Consider the following 19,125-nt stretch of genomic DNA (forward strand, 5'->3'; position numbering starts at 1 on the left):
TTATTTATGTCGCAGGCGCGAATGCTGAGGGTAGTGAGTGACTGCACTCTGGAGTGCGGCCAGTCTGTTACCAGTTCCGCAGGCGACGGCAATTCCAGAAAACTAGCACAAGTTACTGCACAGTTGCAAGATGTTTGGCATAAATTTCAACTTAAAGAGCTTGAACTAATGGAAACAAAAAAAGAAAATTTAAAAAACGTTGTACAGCTGCAAAAAGTGGCAAAACAGAATAAATCATTAACCAAAGACATAGAAAACATGAAGGTATCGTTGGAACATAGAGAACATCATGCGAATGTAGAATTGGGCAGAGGCGAGGTACGCAGTCATACATTAACAAAGTAGTTTTTGGATTAACTTCTGGTAGAAAACCTAACAGTGCGGAGTTTGAGTATGAAATCGCCTATTTTTCAATATTATTATTATTATTTTTTTTTTTTTTGTTGCTCACACACTTATACTGTAAAGTTGGGCCTTGAAACTCTATCAATCAGTTTTCTAAATTTAAAAAATATCGCTTTCCTCTAAACAATAAATTTTTTTTAAGTTTGTTTAACATGTACTTTTATCATTTATTTCATTTGTACTGATTATAAATGGAGTCGTGGATTGAAATGGCATAAGGAAATGAGGAAACATCTACTACAGCTTATTTTCAAAATAAAAATTAATAAAAACGAAATATTAGTTCGATTCTAAATAGTTTACAAGAGTGTGTCAATTTTGAAATTTGCTGTAAATAAATTTGCCAAATCATTAACCCCAAGGAATTAAGGACATTTTGTGGGAGAAAAAGTTATGAAGGAATTGCAAAATTGTCAAATCGGCGCTTTCTTAAAAAGGTTGAGTTAGGGTAATAACTTTTTTGAAGCAGTAAGCTGCACAATCACTTTCATTCCAAGGGTTAAGCCATTTTAATCTGTTACTCCATGTTTTATAAACTCTGTATATACAGGGTGGCCAGAGTTATATACTCCAACTTTTTTTTTAAACGGCGGGAAATTTCGAAAAAATAGAAAACACGTATTTAATCATTTTTAGTCTAGTTCATTTTCAGTGATTGACCCATTTTTTTAAAACCCCTGTATCTCGAGATACAGCATCCAAATTTGTTTTTTCAAATGGAACGTTATAATTTTTTTTTGCATATTTTTATAGTATTTGAACTCCTAAATAAAACAAAAAAAAATTGTTTTGAAATCGGTTAGGTTTTTCAAAAGTTATGGTAATTTAAAATATGAAAAACAAATTTCAATCAAAATTACCGCATTTTTTTTAAAGAAGCTGTTCAAACTGGGCACCATCAACGATAGGCAAGTCAAAACTCTGGACTCCCACGCTCTGTGTGTAGCAGTACTTATGGTGGCAAAGTCAAGATCTAGGCAGGCTAGTTATTCGACGTTCCGGATCTTCGACTGAAGCCAAGGGATTAAGGTTACTGAACACTTTATTTTTTAGATATCCCCACAAAAAATAGTCCATTGGGGTTAAGTCCGGAGATCGAGGTGGTCATTGGATTAGACAATGAATTCCTAAGCACTTTTCATCGAAATTTCTGTCCAGGTAACGTCGAATAACTCTCGCATAATGTGCCAGGCAACCATCTTGTTGAAAATACACATTCCAGACGTTGTAGAGGAACATCTTCAAGCAGAACTGGCAAAATGTCTCTTAAAAAAAAGTTAGATACCTTTCACCAATTAAGTTCTCTCTGTAGAAGTATGGGCCAATTAATTGTTTTACTAAAACTCCACACCAAACATTTGTAGGAAAAAACCTGAACGCCGAATAACTCTAGTCTGCCTAGATCTTGACTTCGCCACCATAATAAGTGTTGCTACAAACAGAGCGTGGGAGTCCAGAGCTTTGGCTTGCCAATCCATTGAAGGTGCCCAGTTTGAAACGCTTCTTTAAAAAAAAATAAGGTAATTTTGACATGAAAGTGAAATTTGTTTTTCATATTTTAAATTACCATAACTTTTTAAAAACCTAACGGATTTAAAAAAATAATTATTGTTTTTTTTTAGGAGCTCAAGTACTTACTATTAAAATACGCAAAAAAAATGTTACATTAAAAAAAATGTTGGATGCTGTATCTCGGGATGTTGGGGTTTAAAAAAATTGGTCAGTCACTGAAAATAAACTAGACTAAAAATGATTAAATACGTGTACTTTATTTTTTCGAAGTTACCCGCCGTTTAAAAAGAAGTGGGTGGAGCATATAACTCTGGTCACCCTGTATATTCTTTTATTTATTTATTTTTTTTCAATTGTTGAAATCTTTGTTTTAATTAAAAAACGAGTAGACGAAGCACTAATAACAGCACTTCTCTCTTTGTTGACGTTATCAATGCCCTTTTATTCATTTGATTTTTAAAACGTTCAGATGCTTTTATTTTGTTTATTACTTCAGATTCTTCGTATTAATCAATTAATATTTTTCTAACTTGAAATATTTAAAACCTATAAACGGTGTTACTTTTTAAAATTTCATTACTAAATTTTTGTATTTAAATTAAAATTTTGAACTACCTTATTTTATATTTTCTGTAATACTATTTATTTGTTAAAGGAATAAAATTTTGAATTTAGAAAGTGTTTCGGAAATTTGTTTCTTAGTTTTTTAGTGCAGAATGTGCTGAGTTTTTCACACGAGATCATTTTATTGTTACAGAAGTTGAACAGTCACTGGAATGCTTTGGTTAATTCACTTTTATTTAGAAACTGATGAAAACTTAAAAAATGGAAGATCTTAGTTTTAAGGAAAATAATAACAAAAAAGCCTTCCAGAAGCTTCCTGATTTACATATAAGAAAATATGCTTACATTTAATTTTTCTTCTACAAAACCTGCTTATATATTTTGTAAAAAATGAAATAAAATTTAATAATAAAAATTTTTCCAAATTGACACAATAATGGTTTTTGTTTTTAAATTGTTTGCTTGATCAATTAATTGTTAGGAACTCCAAAAAAAAGGTGGTGTGAAAAACTCTGGTATATGTATATAAAATATTAAAGTGTTCTTAAATATTCTCAAATTAGTTTTAGTTTATTTAATCAAAACTACTCGTAATTGTTTTATTTATTTAAAGAAAAATAGATATTTTTGCTGTTTAAATTTTTTTTTTTTTTAAATTTTAATTTTAATTTCATCTTAGGTTTTCATCAGTTGAATTTACTATTCAACCTAAAAACCAACAAAACAGCTTATAATGCAACCAGTCTTATTGGGAGACTTTGATCGACCATATCCCAAACTGGACAAAAGAGTTTTTTAAATGATGAATAGGATTGGAGGAGGGAATACCGGAACTTTTTTTTGGCCCCAACGATCCACGATTTTTTTTAAATAATTGAATTTAATAATTTTATGAAGATAAATAGAAAGTACTAATTACTTACATTTGGTGATTTTACTATACTTTTCGGTTTTGTATTTAAAAAATAAATAAATAGTACTTGAGGATGGGTAGTTTTTTAAACTTCAGTTTTAGCAATCTCGTATAACTGTTAATAATAAATGAAAGATAAATGAAATCAATGAAAGCCAAATTATAAAAAGTAAGTAAATGAACAAGACCTTGCACTAAGACAGAAGTAAAAGAAGACGGGTACCGAAATGAAGTTGAAGCAAAATATTAGTATAGTGAAGCTAAGTAGATGGACAGAAAGTTCAATGTTCAACAGAATGATCATTTTATAATTTATCCCTGATCGATTTCGGACTTTAATCCATTATCAGAAGAAGATTAATCAGTTTGATGTAGATATTTCGACTTCATTTATAATTCCGTCTCATAATTCGTCTTGCTGATTTAACAGAAGGATCTATTGGAAGAATGTGTGATTAACGCAGTAAATATACTTAAATGATATTAATTGTAAAATGTCCAAAAGTGCAATGTTTGTGTGTGTGTGTGTTTTTTTTAAATTGATAAGGATTCATGAAAAAATGGTTCAAAGGCGAAAAAGCTCCGATCAGAAATCAGTTCAAAAAGATGGGGAAAAAATTAGTTATAAATTTAAATAAAACCCACTATATACAAATAAGCTTTTTATAACAAATAAATAGCTGAAATTACGAGCTGAAGTATGAATGGATTGTTACTTACTAGCTGATTTTGTATCTTTCGTCGTTTAATAAACCCTTTTACTTAAATTTTGAATTTTTTAAGATGTTAAAAGAAGATATGAACGAGAAAGAAATCTCGACTTTCTATTACCGCTACAGACCACTTATATTTCGCTTTCCAATATGACAGACGAATTGGTTTTTATCTAATTTGATGTTCTATGTTGTTAATTATTTCTACATTTAAGATTAAATACTACTAAAAATTTTCTAATGACTTTTCTCCCATAGGTACTTCATGAATTATCGAATTATGTGATTTTTTTTTTTTTTCAACTCAAAAACCCTAAAAATAAAAGAATTTCCTTAATTATACTTTTCTTATTGTTACTTCTAGTGCGATCCAAAATTAGAAAAAGTTTGAAATATTTGTATTTTATCGAAAAATTAGTAAAAGAAAATGGTTATTTTCTAAGTTTATTTTACAATGCTCCTCAATTGATTAATCTTGTACTAATTCTATGAGCGTTTTACAAGTTTGGACTCAATCCATAAAAACGTTTCCTAAATAGATTTTTTTGTGAGTAGTTAAGTTGTACATTTCTTCACAACCAGAACCAATAAGCAAGAAATAGTGTAATATGGTCTCACACTCAACTTATGCAAGGCTATCTCAACAGTAAGTGAGAAGTACACTATACTTTTGCGGTCAAATAGTTTGCTCTATCATTAATCTCAGAGAGTTTCTCTTGGTTGCGGCAGTGTCTAACAAAGGGATATAACTTTAAAGAGTTATATATGAAAAATTATTAGTGGGAAGCGTTTATTTCTTTTCCTGTGATAGGATTAAAGAAGAAGTTCAATCGTGTGGAAGGACACTGTGTCTACTCTTTCTAAATTTACTAAATAATACTATAGATAACTGATTTTTTAACAATGCGATGTTGGCTTCAATGATATTATCACTATTCTCTAATGGTATCTCTCGCTCAAGGCTTGCTCCTCTAAGTTTTTCGCTGTGTGGAGGGAACGCCTTAGACTTCTATCCGTCAGATTCTACTCATTTTTTATTTTTTGTGCCCACATATTATAAGAAGCTGTTAAAGGCAAAATTATTACCTGTTCTTGTTGCAAAAAAAAAAAAAAAATTCTTAAATATTGTCTTGTTAGAAACAGGCTCCAGCATGACCGTTCTCAACAAAATCAAAACTAGACTTAAAACTCAACGTCGTGCCAATGAGCATTGGATGAAGAGCAAAGGTGTTCTAAATCCAATGCCTACAGCACACCCATCTCATAATAACTGCTGTGATTTTAAGCAGCTAAACAAAATAGTACTTTTTCGCAAGCACCCTCAATGCCAATCTTCATATTTCCAAGACAAGAACGGGACTCGGCAATGAATCAAGTATCTAAATTCACGCCATGGAAGTCTTGTGAATGCTGGCCTTCGAAATGATCGGTAGAAGTTAAGACCAAACGACCTTATACGATGGTAAACCGTATGCTTGAGCCCTCTAATTAAGACTTTAATTAAGACTTTGTAACAGCCCTATAGTAAGGGAAAGGCAGAACTCTAGCCTAGGACGTCCACTGCCGGAAAAACGGCAATCCAATCTCCTCGGACCAAGATAACTGCCTAACCTAACGACACCAATTTATAATCAGTTAAATAAAAGAGATGCTCATTAAATAAAGCCAATCCGTTTAGTAAACTAGGAACTGGTATGCAATAGTACTGCCAAATTGCCATAATTATTATTATTTTGTTATGAGCAAATATGTTTTGTTCTCAATATCAGCAGTTAAGAAATGAATACCGCAATCAATTTGTACAGTATATTTATTTTTGACGAGCTATGTATTTTATCAATATGTATTGGAAAAATAAAAATAATGAAATATCTCTGCAGACTTTAGTAAATGGAGCAATGTTAGGCTTATGTTACGTTAAAGTCGTACAGACTTTCCCCAAGGAAATGGTATTTATTAGCGTTAAAGATGTATGTATATATTGCTACAATTTTTTTTTTATATCATCGATGGTCATTTATTTTAAACAGAGATTCTTTTAAGGGACCATAAATGACACAAGGTTTATTCCATTAAGCAGAAATTTTGTTTTGGTTGAAATTTGTTTCTTAATTGAAAATTGCTTCTTAATTAGAATTTCTTCTAATTAGACCAGTTGTTTACTAGACAATTGTGCCTTATATTTCTTTATGGAGTTGCGCTTGTTGGTTATAATTTTCAGCCATAACCACAGTGGAAGCCATATGCTATCTAAATTGAACTTTACAGAGGCTCCTTCGATTTTTTTTATTCGTAGATTTCTGTAAAAAAAATACCGATAGTTTCCCAAAAGTTTTTTTTACGTAACCAAGGGCAACGTTTTCTTTGAAAATATAAAATTACGACGATCTCTAAATGAAATAATTTACATTCTGGTAGAAGAAAGTAAAAACTTACAATGTAAATATTAAATATGTTTTAACTCTGGTGTCCTTGAAAAAAAGAAGAAGAGAAGGTATTTCTTTCAAGACATATTGATTTTGTTCACCAATATAAACTGTTTATTTAAGGAAAAATACGCTGCATGAGAAATTTTCTAACTTAGATCCAGTTAGAAGAGTTATTTTCAGGTTTATAAACTTGGTGGCATGTGCAAACTACAATCGATGCGAAGAATAAGGAAACCACGCCTCCTTAATCTTTGTTTGTTTTGTAAGTGTAGAATAAGTGTTTTTGTAAGGTTTTCTAAAGTTAAATATATTAATTGTTTCAGCAGGAACGAGTAAAATGTAAAGAGCTGAGTAAGAAGTTGAAAGAAGTGGGAAGAGAGAGGGACATGTTGCAAGTAGTGATGGATCACCAGGTTCAGGTATTAACTTGTTGATAAAAGAGAATCTCAGTTTTGGTTCGCTTAATACACGACTCTAGCTCCCTCAGAGAATTACATAACTCATGAGGAACCTGGGTTAATAAATGATTAGCGTTTTAGTAGATCATTCTGAAGGTTTCAGGCTCATTAGTAACTTGAAATAGATTTTGATGTAGTCTACTACTTAGTGTTACAGCAGGCCAGTAGTTTTGGGACATTGCTCATTACGGTTGCTACCTTTTCAAACTGGGGGATTAAAAAATGTACGGATCCACGGTCAGGCATTTATTTTGTTCCTATTACACCGAGTATCGCAACAATTTTTCTAACTATATTTAATTGATGATCACAACCTTTAAATATATATATATATATTTATGTATATATATATATATATAATAATAATTATTATTATTATACATATACATATATTTATATGTTTATGAATATAAGTGTTTATATAAAAGTAAATCCTTGATAATTAATCCCATTTTAGAATTCGAATTAGGGCTTAATTTCTTGTTTTGTCTTTTTCACACCTTTATGTAAGCGGGGTTGTGAAATGAAATGCCCTGACTTTCCTTAGTCATTGTGGTAGCACTGCAGTTGAAACTTTTCTCTTTTAGGGCAGACTCTTCAAGAAGGCATTTTAGCTTTAACTAAATATTTTTACTTTTATTTTTAGAAATTATTGGAAAAAGTAAAAGGAAAAGAATTGCAAATAGAAGAGTACAAGGGTGACGAGCAACAGCCTTCTGATAAAGAAGTTAGGATTGAGGAACTGGAGAAGCAGGTTGCCAGTTTGAAATTAGAAATAGATGCAGCCATCAGTTCTGAAGTGAATGTACAGAAGAAAATGTTGTGTGAAGAACTTGAAGAGAAAAAGCAAGAAATTGAACATTTAAATGAAGAACTGCGCAAAAGAACATTCAATCTACAAGAATTGGTAAACAAAGAATTGTGGGATAAAAATAGGGAAATTGAAAGGTTGAATAAAGTTTGTGAAAAAAAACAAACGGAAGTGGTGAATCTCAGAAATCAGTTGCAGAGTCAGGAAGAAGAGCTTGGCCTGTTGAACTGGAAACTGCAAGAACTTGGGGAACATATCAGTGCGAATATCAGTAAGATTACCGAAAGAAAGGAGGAGCCAGTTAGTTACCGGGAAAAGTGTGTGGCTGAAATTGAAGAGAATAATGCGAAAATTAATGATATAGAATATCTAAAAAAAAAGTTAAGCGTCGAGTTGCAAAAAAATGAAGATATGGCGAAGGAGTGTTTGCGCTGGAAGTTGGAAGCTGAACAAAATGATAAGTCTCGCAAGGAGTTGTTAAACGCGTGCACATCACTAATGACCAGGTTAGAAGAGTTAGCTACTTTTCTCGACTCCCTACTACCGTTGTTGGGCGCCAAAAAACGAAGAATGCTGCAACAAGTAATCGATAGAAGTAGAGAAGCATCACGTTCTGTATCTATCTCATTTCTTGATCAGACTCTCCCGTCAAACAACTTATCAAACACTTCTGCTGCACCTATTCTTCCAGATTTTTCGCAAGTGGATTTCTGCAGTGAAGACGATATATTGGATGTAACGCTTATACCAAAAGAAAATGTAGACGAACAAAATGTTGAAGTAGTGCAAATCCGTGAGCAGTTGGAATCTCTTGTAGAAAAATTGAAAGAGGCACGTTTAAGTCCAGAACAGAAGAAGAAAGAACATAAATGTGCTTCAGTTTGGACAGTTAGATCTCATCAAGGCAATACATCATTGGAGTTGCCACAGATTAGATGTGATAGTGTAATTTTAGAAGATATTACTGAAGGATCATTGTTGGAATCATTTGAAAGTGATAAGGAAGACACCTACCAAAATCTTACATATGCTGAGAAAAAATCTATCACTGTTGCTGAATCTCAGACTGGAGGCGAACAGTTTCAAGAGAAGTCAAACCTGGGTTCAGAATCAGAAGGTTGGTCAGAACCAGACCGAAATGTTTCAATGGCGAGAATTGGTTTAAGAGAAGAAATGAGTGCAGTTATGCCGTCCAGTGATGAATCTTCAGACAGCATGCCCAAACCTTGTCATCCACCTTCAAGTAGGTTATATTGTTTAATAAGTTTATAATATCCGTAACACTGTGGTAAATTAGAAAAAATATATTTTCAAAATATAAAACTTTCAGGTAGGAAACGTCATGAAGAAGTAAGGCGATTGCACATGAAAGTAAAACATTTGGAAAAGTTGAACCGTTCTCTTTTGACAGAATTACGGGTGCGGGAGAAGATTGTGGATGCAGTCCATGCTGCGCACTCTTCAGAGGTTGTTATCAGACTTCGTATTCATTATTCTTCAAGAATACGATAATTTATTTTTATTATCACAATAATTTCCGCTTTTATAGATACACGTAAATGGTTTGGTAACTAAAACTTTATTGGAAGAAATAAAGAAACAGAGAGAAAAACTACTCTCCTCTCTTTCACATAATGAATTTATCAGAAATCAATTAGAAGGAGCCTTGACTAGCTCGATAGGAGAGGTATACATTTATTTAAATTTTTATGAATCTATACTTATATTTTTCAATTTTGATAATTTGTTAATATATTTCAGATGGAAGGCAAGAAGAATCTTATATCACAGTTGAAAGAAATGTCCTTGGAATTAGAACGTTCATGTTCGCTGTGCCTAGACTTGGAACGTAGATGTATTTCCCTTGAGTCTGAACGTACAACGCTTAAAAAAATTTTGGAAGGTCTTAGAACCGAAGCAGATACTGCGAGAGCTTCTCTTAAAGAGAAAGAAAACGAAATGTTAGAGGCGCAGTGTTCTCTATTAGATCTTCGCAATAAAAATTTAGTGTTGGAGAGTTCTGCGAGTGCTGCTGAAAGTAGAGCGGAAGAAGCAAACGCCAGAGTATTACTTCTGGAGGGGAGGATAGCAGAAATCGATAGTTCTCTAAAAAATGCTCAGAATAGTTGGTCGCAGGCGGCTGCAAGTTGGGAACAAGAAAAACAGGTTTGTTAAAACAAACATTAATACTGTGAGAAAACGTCTTATAGCATGGAGGCTCTGTCGAAAAAGTTGGCATAAGATTTCTTTTGAGGGGCGGTGCTTATTGCGTTACAGAAAGTATTAGCAATTTCCTTGACCTGAGTAAAGGATTATACCATTAGCTTTCCTGGCCTGAAAATGAAATAATTGTCGAGAGAAAATTAAAGAATTTTAGCTTTCCCTGTTGCTGCACTATTGCAATTTTGAACTCATTCTTAAATTTTCAGTTAGAATAAGTGTTTAATATGTTTCAAGATTTTTATTTCATTAAATTAATTTATCTTTTTTTCACACATCAAAATGGACAGAATAAGAAATAAGTGTGCATATACTCCCACAGACCTGATTTTTTTTTTTTGTTCATATTTCACAAAGTGAACACTTTTTTGGAAGGATTAGTTTCCTTAAATAATTTAGGTCTTAGAAAGAGTACAATAGTACTCTCAAACGCAGGGAAAGCTGCATCTTTACTTTGTATAAGGGAGATATTTCATTATTATTTTGGTGACGATGTTGCAATGTTAATCTCCACTTGGAGGATCAGCTGGTTAAATGTTACTAGCACAGAATGATACGATTCTCTTCTTACATCTTTTCACCAAGCGGAAGCTACTCGGAGAATTCAGCCTTATTTTTCAACATTCGTTTATTTATCAATTATTCTCTACCAGTTGGGCTAGTTCTAGTTGACTTTTTAAAATATCGTGGGTTGCAGGTGCTGAAGGATGCGCATTTTAGAGAAGTAAGTGATCTGCGAGCTAACGCTTCAAAAATGAAGTCAGAATTTGAGAAATCCAACCATGATCTGCGTTTGTCTTCAGAACGTGTTCATAAAAAGTTGGAAGAAACTTTGTGGGAAAGAAATTTAGCGGACTCAGAATGGAAACAGAGGTTGGATTCTTTGGAAAAAGAGAAAAATAAAGAACTGAGCGAAGAAATTGGAAAAAGGATGGATTTGGAAAGGAAGCTTGTCGTTAGCTACGAAAAACAATCTGAACTAAGATCGCGATTAGAAGAGGAAATGACGAAAACCAGGGAAATTGAAACCAGTCATAAGGTAAGCGGCAAAAAACTTTTGGTGCCTCTTAATATAATTAATCAACTCTTTTTGTTGTAATAAATGAGGTCATATTTGTAACTACTACCAATTTAGAATTACCTGTGTTTTATCTTAACATTCTTCAATCATTATTATTATTCAATAATTTTTAGTTTTTTGTGGAAGAACGTTTAACAGTATAGGGCACGTTTAGGGATTTGGAAATTAGATTTTAAATTAACTTTAGCTCAAGATTCCTTCAAATGTCAGGTCATTTAATTTTGTTCTACTAATGAACACTTTAAGAATGTTGTTTAGAATTTTTGTATATATCCTGACCATTATTTAATTAAGTACAATTCGAAGGATTAGTGCTTCTTTTTTTAAATTAAAACCTGTTCACTTCTAAGATCACTACGCATGGAGTCTTCTCAGTACTGTTGACTTCAGAACTGTGATCTGTCGCTTCTATCCATTCATGAACAGTAAGAAGATAGACTCCTAAGAAGAGAAAACCTAATGGTTGATGGATTTGAATCCTGTATCTTTGGCTTACTTGCCAACCAAGTTATCTATTAACTGAACTAATCTCTTTCCTTCTGTACTTTTGCCAAAATTGAAAAATAGACCATACACTTGGTAATGACAATCAGAGCGCCGTCTGTGCTCTTGTAGACATCATTTTTGGAGGGTAAATATTACCATTAAATAACACCACGACACTCACAAAAACTTCTGATAAATCAATCTCAACAGCAGTTGAGACCAACTTGACAATCGACATTTGCAGTAGCATTTTACACTGTTCCCTAAATCTAGTTTGTCTGGTAAGTCGGAGTTCTCGATGGTCTTGGCCCAGGTGTTCTTGTACACAAAGGGAAAGTTATTTTGAGGTAAGAGGGTACAATGGGTTTACTTTTGGCCTAAGTGCAGAGACACCTGTAGAACTTTCTCTGGATTAGTTTAGACCGTACCTTTATTACCTTATATTACCTAATTGACGAATCCACCCTGAGAGCTTACACTGTCTTTAAGGTGGACCATTTGTCCACACGTTTACTTAGATTTCTCGGATTGTGGTATCATCAGGTACCCAAGCTATGTTTCTTTCGTTCCAATATCTAACTTTGAACTCACTCACTAGGCTTAAACAAAAGATATGAGTTAACAGTAGAAAATTTCCCGTAGATATTTTATCAAATGGTCCAAATATTTACCAAATAATAATAGATTAATCTATGTACGCAGTGCGTCCACTGATATATGAAGAACAAATATCCAAGCTGTGGGAAATGGAACGAGGTTTGCCGCAAGGATCGGTTCTTGAACTTGGGCCTCTTCTCTTTCTTTTAACATTAATGGTCTAGGATGTTCGAGGAAAATGCATCTTATATGCGGATGACACACTCTTATAGCTTCATAGGAGAAAGTTGAAGTGGTTACGGAATTTGCCGATGAAAATATTTCTATTCTGGAAGGCTGGTTAACAAAAAATAAATTATATCTACATAAAACTAGAAATAAAGTGTTCAGCACCAAACATCTACAGACAAGTGAAGAGGAGGAATCTTTTCCTGGGAGTATTACTGGATTACTAATCTAAGTTGTAGGAAACATAACATGAATTAGCTGGTACTCTCTAACTTGTAATTTACCTTGTGAGAAAATTAAGAGAGGAAGTTCCTCTTTGTGTATTAAAATCCGGTTATTGGAATAGCTTATTACTATAGAATAAACAATAGACTAGAGAGGCCTTCGGTAATGAGCTGTAGGTAGTTGCAGCTGATTCAAAAATAGTATTTAGGTAGCAAATGCTATTTATTAAAGTTAAAGTGATGCTGAATCGAAGATTTCGAGACCAGATCATTGTTTTCGGAATTGAATATTATGTGGCATCAATATTTATTTATCAGCATGCTCTGAAAGAAAAAGTGAACACAAACAAAGAATTAAAATCAAGGCAATACTCATAATACTCGGAATAAAAATTATTTAAATCCCTGTCTTAGATTGACAAAATCAAATTTGAGCCCAAATTTACTGTTGGCCAAATATATTTTATATGAAATTAGAAATCTTCAGTATGGAAAATTTAATAAAACATTCAGCAAGTTTTTACTTGTGAAGTGCTTCTTCGATTTGGACGAATTTCTGAATCACGAGTGGAAGGCTGAACAATATCTAATGGACTGAATGAATTTTTTTTTATTATTTGTTTTCAGTTCTTAGTTCACTGGGGGTGGCAGCAGTGCAGTTGAACATTTTTTTTTTTTTTTTTTGGCGCATTGTTATTATTTAATTATTTGTTTGTAATTTGTAATTTCCTAAATATCGCAGCAGTTGAAAGATATGTATTATCCATAAACATATGTATTATATGTAATATCTGTTCTAAAAGTTTTGTAATGACTATGCACATTTGAGGAACTGTTTATATTTATGAATAGGAGGGAAATCGTAACTGATCTAAAACTAAATACCTAACCACTCTCCCTGCCTTACAAAAACTGACAGCCCTAGCATTTTTTGCTTTTTCAACTTTATTTTATTTAAATCAGAAAACTTCCAATGAAATTTTTGTTTTAACTTAGAGATATGTAAATTATGACCCAACAGTAGAACTTGAAAAAGGGCTACGCCCCTTGGCTATCCTCGTCATCCTTGAGGTTTTTTTACGTTAGCTATTTTAGCAGTTTTGATCTGTAAACTATTGTTTTTACATTATTGTTTTATTTTGCACTTTAATTTTACTCCGTTTTGAATGTTAATTAACTTAAATGAAGAAAAATCATTTAGTCCAAAGTAAGGAATTGTAGATAGAGAAATACAGAGTATATGTAAGTAGGGGATATTGTTTTGTGTGTTGGTATTACATGGAATGGTGCAGACATTAGAACGATGGTGGAGGCGGAGATTAGAGGACGCCGAAGGCACAATCGCCGAAAGGGAAGCAGAACTGCGAAGACGTTTAGATGCAGCCGCTCTCACCACTTCAGAGGCTGTACTAGACCGGACACGGCTAGCCAACGATAGGCTACGTCTACAGGCCGAACTACGACGCAGAGATGACATTGCGCATGTCCGGCAAACTAATTTTAAATACACATTTGTATCATGCATGCGGAATACATATAATTAAATTATTTTTTCTAATAAAAAAATAAAATTTCATGCATGGCTTTTTTATTCATTCTGTAGAGTGTTTCTTGGGTTTTATTGTGTGAACTGGGTAGAGCCAAACATCTCTGACTCTCTCTCTTCTTGGGAACTACCTGTATACCTTTAAACGCGGTAAGTCCCTTTACCTAGACATCTAGCGAGATTTAGTTTAAAAAGAGGTTGGAAGAGTTGAGAGACTTGAAGTGAAGACGGCAACTTAGTTCTAAAAAGTGATAGTTTACTAGACTTAGAAAGTACCTGAATAAGAAATAATATTACCCTTTCCTTCAGTAAGAAAATGTTGGAATCTATGACAACCGTATGAACTAAACTAAATGACGACTGCAACACCACCATTCTCAAGAAGTTCAGTAGCTTGGGAGTTTACCTTGTGCTAATGGAGATTATGTTCTACCTAGCACTGTCCCAGATTCTAGGATTTCTGCGGCAGTGTGCGTGGTAGGGGAGCTATGAGGGCGGACTGGTTTTGACCCCTGGAAGACGTCTTGGCCACACTTCATCAGCTTCCCAAATCCATTTAAATAAATTTTAGCATTTAGGTGTGAATAAATTTCTGTCTGAACTATAAATAGGCTGGCAATTTAAGGAACATTTTCACATTGCATGAAAATTACTCTTACTTTGCTTTCTTCACTATGCTTAATATCAAATCCAAAAAATGCGGGCAAGTTGAACCACTAAACTATCTAAATGTTGCAGAATTAAATTACGCTACATATTTTACTATTTTGATTGAGATGATTAAGCGGTCCATCTTTATGGTCCATCCAAATATTTTTTAATTTACTTTCTGCCTTACATTACTAAGTAGATTGGAGGGAATAATTCTTCACGATTCTAACGGTTTGATGTGTTTCCGAACAAGATAATTATGTAATTTTGGTTTTCATTAAATTGTTGGAATTCTTCATGCTGACCAGTGACATTAAATGATCCCAGTAACCTTAAGAGATTTTAAATACACTCTATTCTAAGTGGACATAAAAAATGTTACAAGAATTGCCATGTCAGAAGTTTTTCTTAATTATAAAGAAGGCATTGCTTTAGTTCTTGGTACACCACTCAGCATTTTCACGAAATGGTTGACTCTTTCTTACCAATTAATTTCCTCATTCTTCAATTTTATTAAAATAATTACCCACCTTTTCAACTAATTTGTTTTTGTTTTGTTTTTTATTAGAAGTAACACCTGTATAGTATTTGATTTAAGAGAATTTCCAATCGAGCATGTTTGTTTTTATATTGATGGTTGCTCTTAATTAATTATTAATTGCCCTGTCTGTAATTCTCTGAAGTTGCTAAAGTCAGGAGACACTTTTTGAAAGGATTATAAACAACTCCCAGGATTCTTTATTTCATTAGTTTTGTAAATTTCAAAGTAAAGGTACTGGAGATCGGGCGACTTTATCTGAGAAGTTGGTTCATAACACAAAAAAAACGTAAAGTACATAATTACCTTTTTTTTCAGGCGGAAAACGTCCAAGTACCAATTAGGTGTCGTGGTCGGGTGCGGAAGTACATTCTTTTATTAACATTTTTTCCATTAAAAAAGTAATCGCCTATTTTTTCAGGCGGGGCTTAACGTCCAGTTACCAATTAGGTGTCGTGGACGGGGGCGACTAGCAAACATACTTTACTGTAAATTTCTTTTATTAACCATCAAATAAAATCCAAGGCCTAAGACCGGGAATCGAACCCAGTACCACAATACATATTAGCGTCGCAGGTCTCGCCTCTAACCCGCTCGGCATTTTTTCCATTAATAAAAAGTACATGGGGATTCGAACTGGGGATCTCCAACTTACCAAGCCACGCTTCCTTACCACTATACCAACACCTACTCCATAACAAAAATAACGTTTTCTCATTTACTAGCTCAAATTGATATTGCTGGAGCCACAAGATATTTCAAATGTTGGTAAATTATTATTTTCATTAAATTCAAATCAATTATTTAACACAGCGGTCTTCCAACAATTTGCCTTAAATAATCTGTTGGATTCCTTCATACATTTTTTTTTTTGTAATTTTATATCTGAATTGCTTTTTACAAAGTAGTGTGTGTTACAAAATAGCAGAAAGTTCAAATTTGATGGTTAAGTCCCAATTGTGCTACATAAGTATATAATGTAAACTCTTAATACCTGTATAATGTTTATGAAATGTGTAGCCTCCAGCCAGATTTGGAAAGATATAAGTTTCCTGTCCTTTACCGCTCTTTTAAGAATCTTATCGTCTGAATTAGAGAATCGTCAAAGGATTTTTTTTTTTATCTTGGAGATAATCATGTCGGGCCTACGACACGAAATCGGACCTCCGATGAAAACTTGATTTCCATAATTTGATACGATTGCAGTACTTTCCCTTTCTAGAATTAAAAGCGAGTAATAATATTTAATTTTGTGCTGAAATTAAGGAGAGTGCTGGCGTAGTGCTAGCTTGAAATACACTTAGAAATAGGTAGAAAGTGAATAAAGAGGAAAAAGGGTCAGTTAGAGAACCTTCTAGAGATAATTTGACGAATTGCAAATCTGTTGGGAACTTTCTGATTATTTTAAAGTATTGTCCCCCTTCTTTTTGATGACTAATTCATTAATACAAAAGGAAGAAACATTATTGCTAATATCAGTCATAATTTTATTTTCACCAAGCTTTGGACCTAGGGCTAGGGACTAGATCATCTTCATCGCTGTGGAACATATTTTTGACAATGTACATATACATTATGATTTGGTATACAAAATAGTATATAAAATTGATGTACTTTCTGTCCTGACTGTTTAGTCACTGAGTGTGGTCAGTTGTCACAGGATGCCTTTTGTGAAAATTGGCGTATATGTTACTATCTGTATTGGCATATAGACCTTTATCATACGCCACTACTTCTGTATTAAAAGGTTAACATTATGCACGTCCAAATTTCCTATAAACCAGTCAGAGTTCAGAAACCTATCATAGCTTTCATCTAAAATTACTTGTGTAATTAGATTTTTTTACTATCTGTTATAAAATTAAAAATATAATCTGTCTTTGATGTGTGAATCATTTCTAGTACTTAACTTTTTTGTGCGTTTGTCTGATTTTAATATCTTTGTTTTTTGGAAATCGAAAGTTTAATGATTTTTCTGTGCCATGTAAAAAAATGAAGTTGTTTTCTGTCCTGTGTAAGAGAAATTCTGTGGTGTACTTTATTAGTTTTGTGCCATAAGATTGTTGGTACTTATTTCCTTTTTTAATGTACTATGAGGTCTCTTATATGTATATTTTTTGACAGTGTTAGCTTTCAATTTGTAAATTAGACTTGTTTTTTCCAGTCCGTACGTAGCGCCTAATAATAATCGAAAGTTGGTAATAATCATGCTTCACGCTTTAGATGTTTCATGCATTGATTTTCCTGTATTAAGCATTTTGGAGCGGTTTTGTGATATAGCTTTGTACTTATAACTGTGATATAACTGATACCGTGATATAACTGAATATTTATACTTTTAAGATGTCCACATTACAATGGAAGTCAAATTCTTTACATCAGACTGCTGAATCTATGTCTAATGATGAATGAAAATTCTCAACCGGTCAGAAAAAAAAAACACGAGCGGGATCGGATAAAATCAATGATAATTTCTCTTCACTTCTTGTGTGTACACTTTTGTATTCTTAAATCAAAAAGTTTAATTTCAACAATTTTTCTAAGAAAATTGGATTGAGAGCAATCCTGTAGAGGGAGGGTTTGGCCTTCTTTTAAAAAGCCAATTAAGTGTGATGCTCGCAAAATGTTTTGAAAGGGTTAATTGGGGTTATGTTTTTATGTAAGTTAGTATCTCGAGAAATAAAGTAAAGTAGTATGAGCAATTTCTCTATTTTTTTCTTTTAATTCTAGACCTTTAATGTTTGATTTCTAAGAAAAAGCTGCTTTAGGAGTATTTATAGTGAGTGCTTTAACAGGAGGTAAGGACCGAACTCGAAAGAAGAGTGGCGGAACTAGAGGCGGCAAACAAGGAGCTGGAGAGGAAGATCGGCAGCCTAAACTTGCATCACACTTCTGACAATGAACTGCAGTTTCCATCTAGATCCAAATCACCGCCCTTTCTTTTAAGCAGGCAACAGAGTAACCCGACTTCGGATTATACATCTGATCCTGAACATCAAGTAATTTGTGTTTTCACATTTTGTCAGTTATACCTTGATTTTATCGATGATAGTCCTACCTAAAGCTGATATTATTTTAATAGTTTTATGAATACCTGTATATAGGCTTCGTGACCGTAAATTATTAAACTAAGGATTCCTCGCCAATCTTAAATCCTTAGTTTAATAGTTTTAGTTTTAGTTAATAGTTTTATAATTTTAATAGTACATAGTTGTAGTTAGTAACATATATAGTACTTTCAAGAGTTGGGAATTTTTTCTTAAAAATTGTTCTACATGATTTTGGAATATTGAGGTGGTTCATTAAATTTAAACACAAATTTTGTTTCTTCATTACAAAGGTTCGGTAAATATATTATCTTCTTCAGGGTATTGTAAAATTTGTGGAGTCAAATTTTAAGCTGCATCATCATAACTGTAGAACTATCATTGTTCTACATAATAAAACGTTCGACAGAACCTCGGCATAAGGACTATGCGGAATACGCAAGCTTTTTTTGACATCATTTGTAAATTTCGTAATTAATTGAAACTTTGCTAATTTGTCTACACTGGAAATTAATTTTTATTTATTATTTTTTAATTCAGGGTAGCAACGGGAACTTGTGGTTAGCGGTGTGTGGCAGAAGTAACAACAATGTATCTCCAGATCTTGGCATCGAAAGTGACCAAGGCAGACTCTCTAGTCTTGATGCCCTAACTCCATCTTCCCCTAAATTCTCACATGTTGGTCAGTATATATTTATTATA

The 19,125-nt window shown here is 33.0% G+C and overlaps 1 protein-coding gene across 13 annotated transcripts in view; it reads left to right on the forward strand.

Annotated features, from left to right (window-relative positions):
* Positions 1 to 19,125, forward strand: part of cnn (phosphodiesterase 4D interacting protein centrosomin) — a 94,589-nt gene that overhangs the window by 71,742 nt on the left and 3,722 nt on the right. For 7 of the 13 annotated variants that reach the window (XM_074123906.1, XM_074123903.1, XM_074123910.1 and 4 more), the window contains 10 exons: positions 16 to 318; positions 6,860 to 6,955; positions 7,641 to 9,048; positions 9,136 to 9,272; positions 9,355 to 9,492; positions 9,567 to 9,971; positions 10,723 to 11,064; positions 13,892 to 14,125; positions 18,172 to 18,375; positions 18,964 to 19,105. In XM_074123906.1, coding sequence (XP_073980007.1) covers positions 16 to 318; positions 6,860 to 6,955; positions 7,641 to 9,048; positions 9,136 to 9,272; positions 9,355 to 9,492; positions 9,567 to 9,971; positions 10,723 to 11,064; positions 13,892 to 14,125; positions 18,172 to 18,375; positions 18,964 to 19,105 — 3,409 coding nt within the window. The remainder of the gene's footprint in view (positions 1 to 15; positions 319 to 6,859; positions 6,956 to 7,640; positions 9,049 to 9,135; positions 9,273 to 9,354; positions 9,493 to 9,566; positions 9,972 to 10,722; positions 11,065 to 13,891; positions 14,126 to 18,171; positions 18,376 to 18,963; positions 19,106 to 19,125) is intronic. The other 6 variants (XM_074123913.1, XM_074123915.1, XM_074123904.1 and 3 more) reach the window with 5 other exon arrangements.

The sequence above is a fragment of the Rhodnius prolixus genome, unplaced genomic scaffold (genome assembly GCF_049639745.1).
Source record: "Rhodnius prolixus isolate KJV_2025 unplaced genomic scaffold, Rpr scaffold_38, whole genome shotgun sequence".
NCBI lineage: Eukaryota > Metazoa > Arthropoda > Insecta > Hemiptera > Reduviidae > Rhodnius > Rhodnius prolixus.